Consider the following 20,855-nt stretch of genomic DNA (forward strand, 5'->3'; position numbering starts at 1 on the left):
CTTGCCCCAAATGTCAGGAGTCCCCAAACAGGAAGCTAAGTTATGGTGGGAAAAAACACCACCAGTAAAGAGTAAATACCAACAGCCCTGAAAGGGGTGAGTAAGATAAATAGAGAAGGAGGGAGAGGGAGAGAGAGAGAGAGAGAGAGAGAGAGAGAGAGAGAGAACATCTACATTTATGGTAAGTGTACACAACTGTACTATGTTCTTCATGTCTCACTGTTGCAGTCATCACACTTCCCAAAGCTGGAGAATGGGTGGAGGCAGTCAATACAAGTTGGGGCTGGCTAATATGCCCTGCAGGACTGCAGTTGCAAAACCCGCCCTGGATTTGGAAAAGATAGGCAGGTGGTAATGCTTAGATCCTGCACTGAAACGTAGATATTTCCTGCATGAGTCCCTGACAGGGATGTGCAGGTAGGCTTCCTTTAGGTCTAGGGTGGCTAACCAAGCATCTATGGTCTGCATAGGGAGAAGCTGCTGTAGGGTTAGCATTTTGAATTTTGGTACCACCAGGAAGGTGTTTAGAATGGACAGATCTAACATTGGGTGCCAGGGTACCCTCTTTTCTGGGTACCAGGAAACGTATGGAATAGAAACCTTGGCCTACCTGTTCTGCAGGAACAGGTTGAATTGCCCTTATGGAGAGCAGGGATTGAACTTGGTTTTGTGCCTCTGCCCACTGGTTTGGAGGATGGTCTGGGAACCCTTTTGGGGTTGGCAGCGTGTGGAAATAGAATTTGTACCCTTGGGATACTATGTTGAGGACCCATCGGTCGGTGGTGATGGAGGTCCTGTTTTTTGCATGGCGGGCAAGTTTTCCTCCTAGGAGCTTGAGCAATTGGGCAGAGGTGAGGAGTGGAGATGAGAAGTCATTGTGAATTCTTTCCGTAAGGGGGTGGCTTAGCACTTCCTGTTTTAGAAGTGGAGGTATTCCATTGCTTAGATCTCTGCATACCCTGAGACTGTAATCTGGGGGGGGGGTCTATTTCCCCTGGGTCTACTTTGAGATGGCCTTGAGGGGGCTGGAAGGAACCAATGTTTCAAGGGACAATGCCTACTGAATCTTGGAAGCTGCACTTGCAAAAATCGACTGTCTGCATAGACTTACCGTTTTCTTCCATCTTTTTTTTAAAACCTCTTCTGCTTTGGTGCCAAACAGATTGTCCTTGTTTAAAGGAGAGTCCAGTAATTTTGATTTGTCATGGTCTGGCAAGGTCTGCTCCTTAAGCCAAGCATGCCTTCTAAGTACAGAACCTGTGACTGCTGCCCTGCAAGATGCTTCTAGGGTGTCAAACCTACATTGAAGGGTATGTTTGCTGACTTGGCTTGCAGAATGCATAAGCACCTGTAATTCTTTATTTTCTGCACAGTCAGGAAAGGTAGATAATTTTTGCTTAAGTTCCATAGTATGTTGCTGGTATTTCAGCATGTGGAACTGACAATTCAATGCTCTAATGGCAAGAGTTGCAGAGGTGTATACTTTTTTACCCTATCTGTCTAAAACCTGGGAATCCCTATCTGAAGGGGTGGGATTCTTAGCTGTAGTTGCTTTTATTCCTTTAGGTCCTTGGGAGATGACCTCTGGGTCAGCAGTAGAAGTTTTGAAAAGAAATTTGAGAGAGTCAGGGACTCTATAGTACCTGTTAGGTTTCCTTGGAGGAGAGGGTAAAGTATCAGGAGTTAAAATGTATTCCATAAAGACATCATCCACAACATCCAGGATAGCTAAGGGTCTGTTAAAAATTCCCTGAGTCTCTTTTTGGACTGAAGATAATCCTGGCATTCCCAATGGAAATGCTCTCTCAAAGTATGTAGGGTTTCACCAAAAGAAAAATCCTCTGGAGGGGAAGCAGAGGGAATGGATTCCTCTGCATCTGAATCCTCATAGGCAGATAAAGGCAAGTCTTCATATTCAGAAATATCAGAGTCATCGGACCCTTGGTCAGTTAAAGCTGCTGGGGACAGGTCTCTTTCTTTTAGCAGGGGAAGTCTGGCTTCCCCTAATCAGCATGATCAGGTCTTCTGCCATTTTATGCATTTGAGATTGTGTCAAGGAAGCAGGTGCTTGAGTTTGGGTCGTCATTTTTTTAGGCGTAGCTCATACTCTAGGCCTTAGAAACTCAGCAGTTTTAGAAAGAAATGAAGAGGCAAAAGAAGTCGTCGGTTTGTTTCGAATATCGGTAATGCAAAGAACTTCCTCAGAAGACGGTGCCTGCACAGCGGTTGCTCTGGACCCATCCAAGGTAAAGACATCCACTGGTTCCGTAGTCAAAGAAAAGTCTCACGGCATAACAAACTCGAACAGGTCTCAGTAGCTGCCTGCAAATCCATCAAAGTGGGCATCTGGGGCTGCGAAAGCACCTCACTGAGTACTTATGAACTGGTGACTAGATTAACGGAAGCATCATTGGCAGTTTTGGACCTGTGCGGTCTGTCTCTGTCTTTATCCTTACATTTTTTCGGAAGTCGGATGGCTTACCGAAGACGTTCACAATACGGACATCGAGAACAAAAGTATTTAGCTAAAATAAGGGCCCGACAACGAATACTTTGGGCATTGAACAAAGCACAAAACCGACAGCGAGGTACGTTGTGGTCAGGGTCTAAACAGGTGACGCAGTAAGAATGGAAATCTTGGTGAGGTATTTGCTTTCTTTTTTTTTTTTTTTTTCTTTTCAAAACAGGTTTATTGTTTTAACATATAAGAGAAATATCATAACAATTTTATACAAGTAATTAAAAATAGGTATTATTATAATATTCAACAAAACAACTAGAGTATTTACAAAAACATCCACTACAATCAGATCAATTAATTAAACTAAAATACCATGCTATTGAAATTAAAATTTTTTTAACAAATTTTGTAAATTATCCCATACAATAAAATAAGATGTTTTTCTATTTGTTCTAGTCCTAATTGTGTTTATTTCCATATGGCACACTATATTCATAACATTTTTAAATTCATTGAACGAAGGAGGTGTATCTGAAATCCAATTTCTAGTTATTATTTTCCTAGCCACTGCTAGAATAGACCATAACAAGGGAAGCTTAACCTTTTTAACACTTTGAGGTACAGGTGTGTTGAATAATATAAGAGATTTAGAAATAATGAAATTATCTGTAAAAAGAGCCTGCAAAAATTCATTAACTGACTTCCAGTATTCTTTCAATTTTATACAGTCATAAAACATATGAGCCCAGTCAGTGGTATTTGCTTTCTATAGGCGACACAATTGTTAACTTTTTCTGACATCGGTTAGAGCAAGAAAAAAGGATCCCCAATGGGGTACTTAGCTTTAGAAGACTTCAGGATGAGTCAATTTCGAAAATGAAACTCAGATAGTGACTGAAACTTGTGCAAACTGCTTCTGCTTCGGGCTCCTCAACAAGAAAGACTGATGTAATGGCGTTAGCTGCCTGTTTTTATACCCTGACGACCTGACATCAGTCCTGAAGTGACGGCAACCAACACAGAAATATTAAGTCTCTGGTATTCGGACCGACTGACTGCTACCTGCAGGCAGATAACCCAAGTGTGATGACTGCAACAGTGAAACAAGAAGAACATCTGCTTCTTGTCTGAAGACATCCCTTTATTAGTAAATAGTACTTTACAGGCAGATGAGCGATGCTTATGTGTTAAAGCTAGTGAAAACATGCACTTAATTTCAATTGTTCAGAGTGGAAGCATTCTTCGAGATACGTCTGCCTTCAGGGATAGTGCAATTGGTGGGGGATGGATCACCACTGGGTGTGTGGAACAGAATGCTGCCTTGCCAAACAAGTTTTACCTGTTTCCAAAGATGTAACAACTATGTTTCAATTACATCTAATGAAAGATAACACATCTACCCCAAAAATCTTAAAAATAAGTGCAGCAAACTGTGGTTGAAAACCAGAATCAAGCCCGTTGTTTATCACCTTTGACATTATATTATAAATCCAATCTAAGCATTTCCTAGGTACAGATACTGCCTTCCAACAAATAACATTCCTAGCTTAAACCACTATAAACTGATAAAAAAAACAAAGGAGTCAAAATCGTTGGGTATTTTGACCTATCAATAAATAAGACAGAAATACAGTCTCAATTTTCTACGGCTGATTCTGTGTCGCTTTTGTGTACCATCCTCAGATCTGCCTGTGGGAGTTGGGTCTACACTCATGTGCAGATTCCAACAGCTGAAAGTTCCAGCTGGATATTGGTAAAGATATAGGGTTGATTTAGTGCCTCGGGGGCAACATGGAATTCACTTGGTAGTTATTTAGCCAAGTAAGAGATCCCTGTCTGCATTATATCTTTAACCTGTTTTCTTTTTTTTTTTTTTGTATATTGGTCATTCAGTAAAATTTGTGGTGGTCCAACTGCCTAAGGTTCAGTATGCAGTAAATAGAAAATGAGGTATCAGGTTTGGTGGTTTTTCCTGCTCTCAGCTGAATGTGCCATTATAATTCCTTCTTCTCTAGTCTGTCATTTCTATTCCCATCTAAATCTTCATACTGGATCCTGTCAATGACGTGAAAAGTGAAGGTTTTGTGTCCAATGTTTTCCTTAGCGTGCTTGGCCAAAGAGTTGGTAGGGGTACCTTGACATATGTCGGTGCAGTCATGTGCTATCCTGGTCTTTAACTTATTGATAGTCTTTCCCAAATAAAAAGTCATACAAAACTTGCATTGTGCTCTGTAAACAACTGTGTCAGAGTTGTAGTTACTGTAGCCTGTGCTCCAAAATTTCTACTGGTTGTTAGGACAAAACAAACCACCCTTTTAGACTGGCGAGGTTTTTCACAAAAGTTATTTCTATTTTTCCTCAAACTAATGGAAATAAGAACAACCATTCAAAGTGTATAGTTATTGCATAAAAGCACTGATTTTGCTGAAAACTGCTTTTTGATTAACAGTGATAATGCATTTGTTGAGAAATGGAAATCTTTGATCCTTCAACTAAACCTTAACTGGAATTAATCAATGGCTCTTCAGAAACAGAAAGCCTGCAGAGTTGTGTAGTGTAAGAGTACCAGCACTGCAGTTCAGAAAATAAGTAAACTCTACATCTGACACAATGAATAGCAATGGCTTTTATGACACCAAGATGAGCATTTCCAGTTTCAGTCCAAAAATCGTGATTAAATGCAGGTCTTAAAATATGTGACTAAGCAAAACTTTGTTTGGATGTTTGGAAGTAAAAGGATACAAAACTGGACATAAAGAATGCTCCATGGAAATCATAAAACTACCTGAAGCACAATGATGAAAAGCGCTGTACTAGACAACAGAAAACTTACCTTAAAAGTCTGTGAATTTCTTTCTCATATGCATCCTTCTTCAACCTGAAGAAAAAATGTATATACATTAAAAAGTGAAAGGCACAAATGTGGCACAAGTGAGGGACACTGCAGAGACTTTATGCACCAATAATTAATGCTAATTTAATTAATGAAAACCATTATGATACAGCAACCACTAAATATTTTTTTAAATACTGTTAATACGTTGATCAAATAAAAAAGCTACTGTTGGACTTCTGAGGTCTGGGTCCAGCATGCTGACCCAAATTCATCAAAGGGGAAGGATTAAGAAGAAGAAGTGCGGTCCTGACAGAGTTCTCTTCCTTATAAATCCATGATAGACTGCCTAATGTCTCAAATGACATGTCTTCCATCTTTTCCCACAAGTCCTATAGAAGACATCACAGGACTAGTAGGATATGATGACCAAGTACCTACTGATTTCACACTGTTAAAATTCTGTGATACTCTTACATTTTCTAATCCCTTAACCAACTGGTTAAGCCATTTATTTAGTGGTTTCCCAACTACTACTACAGGAATGTAGTATTCTTTTTGTGCTCAAGGGGTACTTTGTGAATTGGGCTGTTCAGTGGCATAGTGCCATCCTCAAAGTCACTTTCTCCAATCCATGGTACTAATCCTGACAGCCCAGTGTGTCCCCTACAGGCTGGAATCACCAGGGTTACTCACATAATGGGTGACTGCAGGTGTGTTCACAGATGGTGATCAGACTTTAAGAACCACCTCTGCTACCTATACAGGAAAGCTGACTTGTGTAATTGGACAAATCTTCTGTATTGTGTGGCTATTATGTTGTACACCAGACGTTATGCAGGGTCCTACACTCATCCTTGCCAAGAACCTTGGGTGGCCATGCTCTCTATGGCTCTACCCACTCATCTCAGCCTGTTATGAGCTACTCTGAACTCTGATCTTCACTGGAGTTACAGAAGCAGCCCTTCCATTTGGCTACACATGTTTCTCATTCATCCTTCCAGGCAGAAGTAAACAACTCCTAGTCATTCCTCTCTCTTCACTACCCACTGCAGCAGGTGCCTAAACTACTAACCAAACCTGTCAACTGAGTCATAGTCAGGGCCTAATTCCACTGCACCAATGGAGATAGGTAAGAATTCTCATCTTTGCAATAAAACTACAGCTGCCTTGTACCTACTGTATAAGTAAAGGACTGTGTTCTGGAGACAGTACAGTTGTGTACACTTACCATAGATGTAGATGTTCGAGTGTATTCACTGCTGCAGTGATCACATTTGGGTTATCTGCTTGCAGGTAGCCCTCAGTCGGCCTGATTATCAAAGTCTCGGGTCCTGTGTCGGTTGCTGTTCCATCTTCCATGACGTCAGGTAGTCAGTGGTATAAAGCATGCAGCTGACGCCATTACATCAGTTTTTCTTGCCCAGATGTCAGGTGTCCCCAAAATGGGAAGCAATTATATACAAGGTTACACCTCCAACAAAAAGCAAATACACCAGAAAGCTTTAAGCATAGTAAAAAGAATAGAGGTATAGTCAATAGAAGTCAGGGGGCTAGAGGGAGGGTAACCAGGACTGCAACAGTGAAGACACTTGAACAACTACATTTATGGTAACTGTACACAAAACTGCACTATGTTCTTCATGTTTCACTGCTGCAGTCATCACATTTGGGTAGATTCCCAAAGCTAAGGCTGTGAGGAGGCAATAAGATAGCATTAGGACCAGCTATAAGGCCCTGCAAGGCTGCAGTGGCAAAGCCAGCCCTGGATTTAGAAAAAAATTGGCAAGTGGTAATGCTTGGTGAAGGTATGTACAGAGTTGCAGGTAGCAGCTTCCAGGATGTCCCTGGTAGGGACACCTCTGAGAAAGGCTGTAGAGGTAGATGCAGCCCTGATGGAATGCGGTCTTATCCCCTTTGGGGGAGGTTTTCCATGGTGCTTATAGCAGAAATGAATGCAATGGCCTATCCACTTAGAAATGGTTTGCTTTGAAATTGCCTTCCCTCTGCCCCTGCAGCAAATGCAACTAACAGCTGTTCAGATTTCCTGAGTGGCTTAGTCCTGTCCAGGTAAAATCTAAATTGTCTGTGCACATCCAAGGAGTGCAGTATTCACTCCCCTTTGTTCTGTGGATTAGAAAAGAAGGTTTTCAAATGAATGGACTGATTAAGAGCCACACTGGATACCACCTTGGGCACAAAGGAAGGATTGGTCCTGAGTACTGAGGGACACCCTATCCGCATGAAAGATGATGAAAGGCTCCACTGCCATGAGGGCCTGTAATTCAGACACCCTTCTTGCTGAAGTAATAGCTAGAAGGAAAGCTGTTTTCCAAGAAAGGAAATTCAACTTTGCATTTGCAGCTGGCTCAAAGGGAGGTAAATTGAGCTTTTCCAAGACAAAGTTAAGGTCCCAGGCTGGAGTAGGGGCTCTCCTTTGACCCCTCTAAGGAAATACTTCAGCAGTGGATGAGAGAAGAGAGGTGGCTCTGTATTGTAATGTGCTGAAATGGCCAAGGCATGAATTTTGATGGAAGAAAAGGAAAGGCCCTTGTGAAGCATCTCAGTTAAGTATTGAAGAATATGCGGTAAATTGGGCACTCCTGTGCCCATCCCCTGAGTGTGGCTCCAGGAACAGAATCTTTTCCATTTTTCAGCATAGGATTTTCTAGTACTAGGCCTCCTTGCCTCCAGAATGACATCCATCACTTGTTTACTGAGGGATGGTAACGGAGAGATCAGGTAATTAGCCAGGCTGCAAGGTTCCAGGTTTGAAGCTGTGGGTGCAGAATCTGGCCCTCCTGCTGGGACAGCAGGGCAGGGATCTGAGGCAGGTGCTATGGTTCCAGCAGTGTCACACTGCGCAAGAGGGGGTACACCAGTGTTGGCGTGGCCAGTCTGGTGCAATCAGTACTGTCCTTGGTTTGTCCTGTTTGATCATCAGTAGCACTTTGGAGAGGAGAGGCAGATGAGGAAAGGCATAAATTGGTAGTTCTGAGGGGAGACAAACAGGTCTATCTCAGGGCTCCCCCGTTTGTTTCTCGACATGTTGAATAGCTTTGGTTCCAGTTTCCACTCTTGTGGGTCCATGACATTTCTGCTTAGGTCGTCTGCCAGTGTATTTAGCTTGCCTGGCAGGAACTGAGCTTGTGGGTGCACTTGGTAGCTCAAGGCTGTGTTCCACAGAGCCTTGGCTAATCTTCAGAGAGGGTAGGAGTGGGTTCCCCCCTGCTTGTTTATGTACCACATAACAGTGGTGTTGTCTGTCTTTACCAATAATTGTCCTGGAAGAATGTGGTCCTTGAAGGCTGTCAGAGCATTCTGTACAGTTAACATTTCTTTTCGACTGATATGCAGGTGCATTTGATTTGGGTTCCATTTGCCCTGAATGCACTGCCATGCCATGCGAGTCCCCCATGCACAGTCTGATGCATCTGTTGTTAGGGTTTGGGTGGCAGGGGATAGAGTGAATGGCTGTCCCTTGTTTTGGTGGAAGGCCTCTGCCCACCAAAGGAACTCTACCTTTAGACAAGGTATGACAGGAATCATTGATTCTAGGTCCTGAGAATGTTGACACCATAGGCTTTTTAGAACCCATTGTAATTTCCTCATATGCAGTCTTGCATATGGAATAGAGGCCATGGACACCAATGCTTGCAGTATTTTCCTTGCAGATAGCTCGGGTCTTTGTGGCCAGTAGTTTGAAGTAGGCTGTCCAATTAACTTTTTTCTCTGTCGTGAGGTACGCCATCTGGGAAGTTGTATTCAAGCTTGCTTCAAGGAATACAATTTGTTGATAGGGTACTAGATGTGATTTCTTTTAGTTTATGGTGTACCCCAGAGAAGTTAGTAATTTCTTTACAAATGCCAGTTGATTTATTAGTATGTCCTGGCTTTCTGCCTGAATTAGACAATCGTCCAGGTATGGGTATATTTGAATATTTCTTTGTCTGCAAAATGCAATGACTGGAGCTAGGCACTTTGTGAATACCCCGAGAGCAGTAGATAAGCCAAAGGGCAGTGCAGAGAACTGATAGTGCATGCAGCCTGCTCTGAAGCGTAGGTATCTTCTGCAAGATTCCCTTATTGGGATGTGCAGGTAGGCTTCCTTTAAATGCAGTGTTGCCAACCAGGCATTTTTGCCTAGCATGGGAAGCAGCTACTGAAGAGTTAGCATTTTGAATTTTGGGATTTCCAAAAAGGTGTTTTAGGATAGACAGGTCCAGAATAGGATGCCAGGAATTGTCTCTTCAGTAGAAACCTTGTCCCCATTCTTCTTCTGGGACAGGGTGAATAGCCCTGATGCTTAGAAGAGAGAGAACTTGCCTTTGAGCCTCTGCCCACTGATTTGGGGGTAGGTCTGGCCAACCGTTTGGGGTTGGTAAGGAGTGGAAGTGAATTTGTATCCTTGGGAAACTATATTTAAAACCCATTTGCCTTGGGTAATGAGTTCCCAATTTTTTGCATGCAGGGCAATCTTTCCCCCTAAAGGAACAGTCAGTTGAGCAGGGCTTGGAAGGTTTACAGTTAAGTCATTGTGACAGTTTACCATAAGGGGGTGTCTTACTACTCCCAGTTTTGGAAGTGGGAGCCCCCACTGCGTAGGCCTGTGAGTACCTTGGAACTGAAGCCTGGGTGTTCTGCTGGTTCTGGGTTTGGACTGAGAAGGCCTGGAAGAGGCAGGAAAAGACCATTTCTTAGAAAGCCAATGCCTACTAAATCTGAGAGGCTGTACTTGCAGGAAATCTTTAACAGTTTGCATAGATTTAGCTTTTTCCCCCATCTTTTTAAGTACTTCTTCTGCTTTGTTGCCAAACAGGTGGTCTTGGTTTAAGAGAGCATACAGTAATTTAGCTTTAACATGATCTGGCAAAGATTGCTCCTTAAGCCAGGCATGATACAGACCCAGTAACAGCAGACCTGCAAGATGCCTCTAATAAATCAAAACCACGATGCAAAGTATGTTTGCCAACTTGTTCAGCAGAATGCATTAAATCCTGTAATTCTTCATTTTCAGCACAGTCAGGAATCAACATCATTTTCTGTTTAAGCAATCCAATAATATGTTGCTGATACTTCAACTTATGAAACTGGCAGTTTAAGGCCCTAATGGCCAAAGTTGCAGAAGTGTATACCTTCTTACCCCATCTATCCAGGGCCCTGGAATCTCTATAAGAGGGGGTAGGGTTTTTGGCAGTAGTAGCCTTAATGCCCTTGGGTCCCCGTGAAATGGTCTCAGGATCCGCAGTAGGATTTTTAAAAAGGACCTTTTGAGAGTCAGGTACCATGTAATACCTGTCACGTTTTCTAGGAGCAGGAGGTAAAATGTCAGAAGCCAGGCTAGATTCCAAGAAGGCATCATCTACAATGTCCAGTACAGGAGGGATGGCTAAAGGCCTTTGTTGAGGTAGGAGTAATAATTCCCTAAGCCTCTTTTTGGAGTCAGAGTAATCCTGGCTTTCCCAGCGGAAATGCTCCCTAAGAGTATGCAAGGTTTCACCAAAAGAGAAATCCTCTGGAGGGGAAGCAGAGGGAATGGAGTCCTCTGCATCAGGATCCTCATAGGTAGATAAGGGCAACTCCTGGTCATAAGAGAAAACAGAAATTTCAGAAACCTGATCAGAAGGAAAATTAGTCCTAGGTCTCTTAGAGGGAGAAGGGTGGCCTCCCCTGATTAGAGTAATAAGGTCTTCAGCCACTCTTATCACTTGTTTTTTAGGCATAGGAGCCTGACCATGTGGTCTGGGCATCGGTTTTCTAGGCAATGATCGAGTTTTAAGCCATGAAGAAGAAGATGGCATTGATTTAATATGCAAGTCAGTAGGCCTGAATACACACTCAGAAGCCAGTGCCTGCACAGCAGCTCCGGACCCATCCAAGGTAGAGACATCCGCATGTTCCACAGTTGAAGAAGCATCTTGCAGCATACCGGACTCTGAATGGGTCTCAGTAGAGGCCTGCGAATGTGAAGTAGCGGGTATCGGGGCTGCAAAAGCGCCTCACTGAGTACAGGTGAACTGGCGACTAGCTTAGGAGAAGCACCGTCGGTAGCTTTGGACCTATGCAACCTGTCTCTGTCTTTATCTTTGCATTTTTTCAGAATGTCGGTAGTCGGGTGGCTTACTGAAGCCACGTCTGGATAATTGAAACGAGTGCCAAAATATTTAGATGTGAAAATGACCAGACGATGAATAGTACGGGGGTTGAATAAGGCACAAAACAGACAGCGAGGTACGTCGTGGTCTGGGCCTAAGCAAGGAAAGCAGTAGGAATGAAAATCTTTATGAGGTATTTGCTTTCCACAAGAAATAAAATTGTTAACTTTTACTGACATTGGTTTAGAGCAAGAAAAAGGATCCCCAACGGGGTACTTAGCTTAGTTGAAGACTTCGGATCTGAAACTCAAAAACGAATATTTCAAGAGTCGGCAGACTGCCACTTGCAAACTGCTTCTGCTTCAGGAACCGCATGGCAAGAAAGACGGATGTAATGGCATCGGCTGGATGCTTTATACCCCTGACTACCTGACGTCATGAAGATGAGATCAACCGATGCAGGACCCAAGACGTTGATAATCAGGCCGACTGAGGGCTACCTGCAAGCAGATAACCAAAATCTGATGACTGCAACAGTGAAACACGAAGAACATCTCATTATTACATGGACATAGGACATCATTAGTTCAAAAGAAAATGTCAACAAGCATGAAATAAAACTACAATACCTCAAATGCATATAATGAAGAAGAAGCAGTGTAAAGAAGCAAGTTACCCAATTATGTACCTGAAGGAAACTGGCAGACAAGAAAAGACCAAAAGCATATTATTATTAAAAAAGCATGAGAAAAATAAGGTACACAATCAAGACGAAAACTTAAAAGTTAGGTGATTTACAGAAAACAAGAGGAAGTATTCTTAAAGAAAAAAAGGGTGAAGAGTAGTGGAATGAGTCTTTCTAAGGCAGTAACAAAACTGATGGGAAAAGAGAACAGTCTTTCTTAGGCAGCAATATGATCAAAAACATTAGGTAATTCATAAGGTACACAAGTTCATAGGTAGGTACTAGGCTATTGGCCCAAGTGCCTAAGTAAGCCTAGCCAACAAGGTTCCCTGACTTACGCCACCCGAGAAAGTTAATTTCCTGTGCCCCTGTCCAGCAGAGCCACAGAAGTGATCCCCGGGATGTATTTCCTATTTCCCATCCACTCAAGATTTTTCTTGAAAAATGAGGAACTTTACCTGACATAGATGGGTAGCTTGTTCCAGAATGTAGGAAGTCTCTGGGATAGGCATCTATCCCTCCAGCATGTCCTGTTTATTGTGGTGATAAGGTTTAGGTCCCTAGAGTGTGTAGCTCGGAGGGATTGGTGATTTCTTAAGGTGTAGCATGTCCAACAGCTCTGGGTTTAACATAGCTTTATATGTCAGGCAAAGATCTCCTTGGAGCAGGCGATATGCTACAGAGTAAAGCTGGAGTTTTGAGATGGTCAGTGTATGGCACTTGTTTGAGGCCAGTAAACCTCTGTGTGGTACTTCTGTGGCCTTTCCAGCTGCTGCAGATGTCTTGGGAGGTACATTCCAAAAGAGGCGCTGTACTCTATAATGGGTCTAATGAGTGCCGAGTAGAGGGGAACAATGACCTCTTTTTCCTGGATGAGAACCCTTTTGTGATGAGATGTGCCTCATAGAAGGATTTCCTGACTACTGTGGCAATGTGATTATGAAAGGAGAGACTACTGTCCACCTAGGCTCCCAAAGTCTCATCACACATTCGGCGTTAAGTTGACTGCCGTTTGTGTGGTAATTCATGGGTACAGAGTTTTTACCAAAGGGGATGACAATGCAATTTTTGGCACTGAGCTTGAGGTCATGCCTCTGACACCAGGCATCTGTCTCAGTGAGGCCCTTCTGTAGGATGTCCACATCATTTGGGGACTTGACTATGGTTCCTAGTTTGCAGTCATCTGCGAACTTCATTAGCTAGAGGCCTTCTGCGTTAACCTGTACTTCAGAGAAGTAGATACCAAACAGGAGAGGTCCCAAGACTGAACCCTGTGGTACTCCACTTGTCACTGGTTTGAAGTCAGATTTGGAGTCTGCAACATTTACAGTGTGGGTTCTGTCAGTGAGCCAGTTGGCAACCCATCTTGTGAAGTAGGGATTTATACCTAGTTTAGTCAGTTTAGCTATAATTCCAGAAAGGGTGATGGTGTTGAAAGCCTTGGCGAGGTCAAGATAGGCTGTGTGAACCACCTTACCCTCATCTGCGGCTTTGGTGACTGCCTCAAAGAAGTCAGGTTCAGAAGGCATGATCTGCCTTTCACAAACCCAAACTGGGTGGGGTCCAGAGTTTGGAGGTTACCAATGTCTTTGTTTATGAGTTCCATGATGATACATTCCATGGCCTTGCAGACCAGGCTCGTTAGGCTAATAGGGCAATAGTTCCCAGGATCAGTAGTGGCTCCCCCTTTGTGGAGTGGGATAACTGTTGCTGTGCACCATTCAGTGGGCAAAAAGCCTGACATGAGACTATGATTGAATATGGCGCTTAGATGGGGAGCCAGTTCGTTCTGAAGTTCGTGTAAAACGCAGCCTGGGATGTTGTCTGGTCCCATGGATGCTGTGTTTTTGGTTTTAGAGAGTGCAGCTTTTACCTGCATAGATGTGACTTCAGGGACACTGCATTCTTCCTGTATAGATATGGGCCCTTTAGGGGGAGAGAGGGGGGTAAAGTTAGCACTGAACCTATCTGCCATGAAGTTGGCAATATCAGTTGGTTCTGTAATTTTCATGCCATTGTGCTGTAGCTCAGAGCAGATCTGGGTATTGCCACTGAGATTCTTGACATAGCTATAGAATGCTTTGTGGTTGCCCTTAGAATCAGTGGCAATTTTGTTTTTGTAGCTAGCTTTGGAGGATCTTATAAGGGTTCTTAGCTTCTTACTGAGGCTGACCAGGCAGCTCCTCCACTCATGGGATTTCTCTCTCATTTGCAACAGTTTCTTCCTTCTGTTGTAGAGTTTGTTCATGGCAGGGGACCACCAGATTGGCTTCCTTTTTTTGGAGGATAGCGTCTTAGTTCTGTTTGGGATAGTACGATCCATGCATTCCTGTAAGTGCTTATAGAGTACATTTGTGTAGGATACAGCAATCATAACTGTATTGTCCATCTGCATGGGTATCATGAAGTTCACCACTTCTGCCTTAAGCATGAAAATGGCTTTGGAGAATTTTTTTACAGTGGTTTCCTTAATGGTGGGTGGGGGCGGGATGCGGATATCTATGGTGATTAGCTTATGGTTGGATCTGACCAACAAGGAGTTGATTTCAGGTGTGGAACAGCAGTCACTCATGCTGGTAATGACTAGGTCTAGGATATTGTTGCCCCTGGTGGGGGTGTGGATAAGTTGATCCAGGGCATTGGAATTTATGAATTCCAGAAAGCGTTGAGCAAAGGAGTCGGTACATGTGTAGTTTTCCCAGTTAATGGTAGGGTAGTTGAAATCTCCCATTATTAGGGTATTTGGTTGAATCCTAATATTTTCCAGTATATCAAGAAAAGAGGAGTGGGAATCCTGGGGCATGGTGTGGGATCTGTAGCAAGCCACAATTTGGATTGCAGTTTTACCCAGAGTTAGTTGCACTTGGATAACCTCGGATGCATTATGCTGTGCAACTAGCCTGGAGGTGTGGATATCCTTAATGCATATGGACACACCTCTGCCTTTGGTGTTTTGGTCCAGGTTAGATGGCCGAAAAGTGTGGTATGAGTTATAGCCTGGTAATGAAGGGGTGCTCTCTAGAGCCTTGAACCAGACCCCAGTCACTGCACAGATATCGATGTTCTCCATTTTAAGGAGTGCCTCAAGTAAGTGCATTTTAAGATTTAGACTTCTAGCATTGAGTAGCATTACCCTCAGTTTTTGCTTGCCTGTTTCTGTTACGGTGGTGAATTTGTCATTTGAACCTTGCCTAAAAAAGGCACTATAGGGGCGGCAAGAGCCTTAGCCAGTATCCGGAATTCCAGGGGTGACAGGTGCAGGCCATCTCTGGCAAAGCATCGCATGTTCTTTATATTGATCACTGCTGCAGTAGCCTTGAGTATATGGGTTATATCCTCCAAAGTCAGACTTTACTGGTAAACAAATGGCAATAAATAAAAGTACAGTTTTGTACCTACCATAAATGTAGATGTTCGAGTGTTCACACTGCTGCAGTCATCACACTTGGGTTATCCTGCCATCAGGCGGTCCCCGCAGTCGGCCAGAGTTCCAAAGTCTTGGTCCGGCGTCAGTTGCTGTCGCTTCTTCCCTGACGTCAGTGCTCCAGGGGTATATAAGATGCATCCAACGCCATTTTCTTCAGTTTTTCTTGCCCCAGATGTCAGGTGCCCCCAATAGGTAGGCAATACATATTGCTAATGAAAAATATACATATAAAATAAAAGCAATACCTTCAGTTACAAGCAAATACACCACAAAGGTTGTATAGGATAGAAAGGTATAGATAAGTCCAGCTAGTTCAGAGGGGATGGAGGGAGGGTAACCTGGACTGCAGCAGTGTGAACACTCGAACATCTACATTTATGGTAGGTACAAAACTGCTTTTATTTTATTTTACATTTGTTGACTGGGCTAGTCCAACTGGATACATGTCCATTTTCAGTAGAGGCCCGAGGAGTTAAGCTCCAAAGCTAGGACAATGCAATTAACACATCTTAGGATACATGAGATAGATAAAAGCTATTTACAGTATATATAACAGGTTATCACCGTAAAATTTACAGCACAGAATACAGGCATAATAAAGGATGCAAGTACAATCTATAGTTTACAATGCAGAAATACAGGCATAATAAAAGAATGCAAATGCAATCAAGGTATTCAAGAGATAATTAGTAACATAGTTTAATAAGGAAGGAATTGCGTTTAATGCGTTAATGGGTTTGGAAGATCAGAGTATATAAAGACAGTTAGATTAGTCAGGTTTAGAGCATGGGCATAACCAATGAGTTTTGAGGAATGCTTTCAATTTGTTTTTGAAACAGGATAGTGAAGGAAGTGTGGAGAGTTCATTTGGAAGGAGGTTCCAGGCTTTTCCAACTATATTAGAAAAACGGAAGTCACCAGCTTTATTGTTTGTTTTAGTTGTATGTACTAGAAGTTTCTGAGAAGACCTTAAGGATTCCAGGTTTTTATAGGGAGTGATTAGTGTGGAAAGAATAGCTGTTTTGGATGGTTTGTAAAGAGTGTTGTGGGCTATAGTTAGCTGACGAAATTTAATTAGATTTTGTAGTTCAAGCCATCCTAGCTGCTTTAAATTAAGGCAGTGATGGGTTCTAAATGGGTTGCCTGTTGCAAATGTGGCAATATTATTGTAGGACATTTCCAATTTGTTAAGATTATTTTTTGATAGGTTAGTAAAAATAGGTGAGGCATACAGAAGAGAAGAGATAAGATGAGTGTGTGCTATTGTGGTTCGAGCTGAAGGTAGGAGAAAGGATTTTATCCTATAGAGAGAGCCTAGCTTTTTGTTGACAGTTTTTATGGTATTGTTAATATGGATATCAAAGTTCAGATTATTGTCAATGATGATTCCTAATCGTTTGGTGGTTGGTTCAGGGGATATAATGGTTTTATTGTTGGAGTTAATTGAGAAATCTAATGGGGGGGATTTCTTAGTAGGAGAGAAAAGAAGGAGTTTAGTCTTTTTGGGATTTAGGAGAGGGCATCTATGTGTGAACCATTGCTCAACTGTGTTAAATAATTGTTGAGTAAGATAGAGAAGTTCAGAGGAGGAGGGGGCTGAGCATATCAGTGTAGAGTCATCCACATATTGTATGCACGTCGCTTGGGGGATGGCAAGGTGGAGGTCATTGATGAATATGGAAAAATGTAGAGGTCCAAGGATGGACCCTTGTGGGACACCGAGGTTGACAGGCAGGTGAGTAGAGAGAGACTTGTGCCATAGTATGGCCTGTTGTCTTTTATCCAGGTAAGACTGGAACCATTTTATGGAGGATGTATCTAGTGACAAGGATTTCAGTATAGTGATGAGAATTTGGTGATTTACCATGTCTGTACTATGTTCATCACTGCTGTTACACTGCTGCAGTTATCACACTTGGGTAGAATCCCAAAGCTAAGGTTGGGTGGCTGGTCTATAAAGAGTTAGGATTGGCTATGAGGCCCTGCAGAACTGCAGTGGCAAATCCTGCTCTGGATTTAGAGTAAAGAGGCAGGTGGTAGTGCTTAGTAAAGGTGTGCACTGAATTCCAAGTTGCAGCCTCCAAAATTTCCTTGGTAGGTACTCCTCTGAGAAAGGCTGTTGAAGTGGCTGTTGCCCTGTTGGAATGTGGCCTAATGGTATTTGGGACTGATTTTCCATGCTGTGTGTAGCAGTAATGAATACAGTGTCCTATCCATTTGGATATAGCCTGCTTTGAGATAGCCTTGCCCTGTGATCCTGCAGCATATGCTACAAACAATTGCTCAGTTTTCCTGAAAGCTTTTGTTTTGTCCAAGTAGAAGCGTAGCTGCCTGTGTATGTCCAAAGAATGCAGAAGTTTCTCCCCTTTATTCTGGGGGTTTGGATAAAAAGTTGGCAAATGGATGGTTTGGTTAAGAGCCACACTAGATATCACTTTTGGCATAAACGTAGGGTTTGTCCTTAAAGAAACCCTGTCCTGATGAAAAATTATAAAAGGTTCCACTGCCATTAATGCCTGTAGCTCTGAGACTCTTCGTGCTGAAGCTATTGCCAGGAGCAGAGCTGTTTTCCATGATAGGAATTTTAGATCGGCTGTATTGGCTGGCTCAAAAGGTGGTAGGGTCAGTTTTTCCAAAACGAAACTGAGGTCCCAAGTTGGTGTTGGTGCTCTCCGGGGCGAACTTATGTTTTTAGCCCCTCTGAGGTACTGCTTTATCAAGGGATGAGAGAATAAAGGAGGATCCATGTTGTAATGTGCTGAAATGGCAGAGGCGTGGATCTTAATTGATGAGAAGGATAGGCCTCTGTCCAGCATCTCAGTTAAGTATTGTAAAATCTGAGGAATATTTGGAACAAGAGGGTCAAGGCTTTGGTGCAGAATCTCTTCCATTTTTCTGAGTAAGCTTTCCTGGTGCTCGGCCTCCTGGCCTCCAAAATGACATCCATAACAGCTTTAGAGAGAGGTGTTGCCTGTTTGACTAATGTATCTGCCATGCAGCCAGGTTTAGGGTTTTGAGCTGACCGTGCAGGATCTGATTGTTTTGTTGAGTCAGAAGGTGTGGAATTTTTGGCAAAATCCATGGTGGGCCTTGAGCCAAGTTCCTTAAGATAGGGTACCAGTGCTGGCGTGGCCAGTCCGGAGCAACCAGGATCATCTGTGGTTTTTCTTCTCTGGCTTTTAGGAGTACCTTTGAAAGGAGAGGCAGTGGCAGGAAGGCATAAACTTTTAGGTTTTTCCAGCTGAACAAAAGAGCATCCACTTTCCATGCTTGTTTGTGATAAGTCCTTGTGCAGAATTTTTGTAGTTGGCAATTCAGTGGGGAGGCAAAAAGATCTATGTCTGGGCATCCCCATTTTTGCGTTACCATGCTGAAGATTTGTGGATTCAATTTCCATTTGTGAGGGTCCACGATATTTCTGCTTAGATCGTCTGCCAGAGTATTTTTCTTTCCTGGCAGGAATTGTGCTTGCAGGTGAACTTGATACGTTAGAGCTGTGTTCCACAAGGTCATGGCTTGCCTGCATAGGGGATAAGAATGTGCCCCCTTGCTTGTTTATGTACCACATTACTGTGGTGTTGTCTGTCTTTAGTAATAATTGTCCTGGATGCTGAAGGTCCTTGAAAGCTGTTAGGGCCTTTTGAACAGCCAACATCCCTTTTTGATTGACGTGAAGATGCATCTGGTCTGTGGTCCACTTGCCTGAATGCATTTTTCTGCCATGTGTGCTCCCCAGGTGTAATCCAAAGCATCTGTTGTTAAGAGTTTGCCTGGCTATGGGTTGGGTAAAAGGCTGACCCTTGTTTAGGTGACATGCCTGTGCCCACCATTGAAACTCCTGTTGTAGGCAGGGAATCATTGGCATTACTGCTTCTAAACTGTGTGTGTGTTGAGTCCAAACACTTTTTAGGTACCACTGTAATTTCCTCATATGCAGTCTGGCATGTGGTATTAGTAGTATGCAGGATGCCATGAATCCCAGGGCCTGCAGAATTTTTCTTGCAGGGAGATGGGACTTTTTTGTCAGTAATTGAAAATAATGAGTTAGTTGAACTTGATTGTCTGGTGTGAGGTAAGCCATCTGGGCCATTGTATTTAAGCTGGCACCCAGGAATATAATCAGTTGCGAGGGCACTAGTTTTGACTTATTTTTGTTTACTGTGTACCCTAGAGAAATTAGCAACCTTTTTACAAATGCCAGATGCTGTAGAAGAATGTCCTTTGTCTCTGCTTGAATGAGGCAGTCATCCAGGTATGGATATATTTGAATTCCTTTTTGTCTGCAAAATGCAATTACTGGTGCCAGGCACTTTGTGAAGACCCTGGGCGCAGTAGATAAGCCAAAGGGCAGAGAATTGGTAGTGCATTGTACCAGCTTTGAATCTGAGGTATCTTCTGCAATTTTCTCTGATAGGGACATGCAGGTATGACTCTTTGAGGTCCACAATAACAAGCCAAGCCTTCTTTCCCAGCAAGGGTAGAAGCTGCTGTAATGTCAGCATTTTGAATTTTGGAATATCCAGGTAAGTATTCAGAATTGAAAGGTCTAGTATGGGCCTCCAGGGCTTGTCCTTTCTGGGGACCAGAAATAGTCTTGAGTAAAATCCTTGTCCTTTTTCCTGTTGTGGTACTTTTTGAATAGCTCTTATGTCCATGAGGGCTGAAATTTGTTTTTGTGCCTCTGCCCATTGATATTGTGGCAGGTCTGGCATTCCTTTCAGCCTTGGTAAAGTATGAAAGTGGACCCTGTAACCTTGAGACACAATATTCAGTACCCATTTGTCTTGGGTGATTGTTTGCCAGTTTTGCGAAGAAAGTGCTAGTTTTCCCCCTAAGGGGGCTTTCAAAAGGGACGTGCTTGGCGTACGAAGGGGAAAATCATTGTCACTGTTTCCTGTAAGGTTGAGACTTGTCCTCACCTCCTTTTGGGGTTGAGGTTGCCCCACTGTCGTCGTCTGTTTGAGCCTTGGGGTTGAGATCTGCCTCTTGGGTGTCTGTATCTGCCTCTCTGTGGTCTGTCTGACACTGGAAAGGATCAATTCTTTGTTGGCCAATTTCTGCTAAACCGAGGTGGCTGTACCTGTAAGAAATCCTTGACTGTTTGCATAGATTTAGCTTTATCCTCCATTTTCTTTAACACCTCTTCTGCCTTAACACCAAACAAGGTATCATGCTGTAAAGGAGCATCCAATAATTTTGCCTTAACATGATCAGATAAACTCTGTTCTTTTAACCAAGCATGTCTTCGAATCACAGAACTCAGAATCATGGCTCTACAAGAGGCCACTAAAGAATCAAAACCACATTGCAGAGTATGTTTTCCCACCTGTTCAACTGCATGCAATAAATTCTGC

The 20,855-nt window shown here is 42.9% G+C and overlaps 1 protein-coding gene across 7 annotated transcripts in view; it reads right to left on the bottom strand.

Moving 5' to 3' along the window:
* Positions 1-20,855, bottom strand: part of POMGNT1 (protein O-linked mannose N-acetylglucosaminyltransferase 1 (beta 1,2-)) — a 1,898,302-nt gene that overhangs the window by 289,622 nt on the left and 1,587,825 nt on the right. For all 7 annotated transcript variants that reach the window (XM_044085953.1, XM_044085951.1, XM_044085948.1 and 4 more), the window contains one exon: positions 5,295-5,339. In XM_044085953.1, the coding sequence (XP_043941888.1) occupies positions 5,295-5,339 (45 nt within the window). The remainder of the gene's footprint in view (positions 1-5,294; positions 5,340-20,855) is intronic.

The sequence above is a fragment of the Protopterus annectens genome, chromosome 10.part0 (genome assembly GCF_019279795.1).
Source record: "Protopterus annectens isolate FY-2018-M chromosome 10.part0, PAN1.0, whole genome shotgun sequence".
NCBI lineage: Eukaryota > Metazoa > Chordata > Ceratodontiformes > Protopteridae > Protopterus > Protopterus annectens.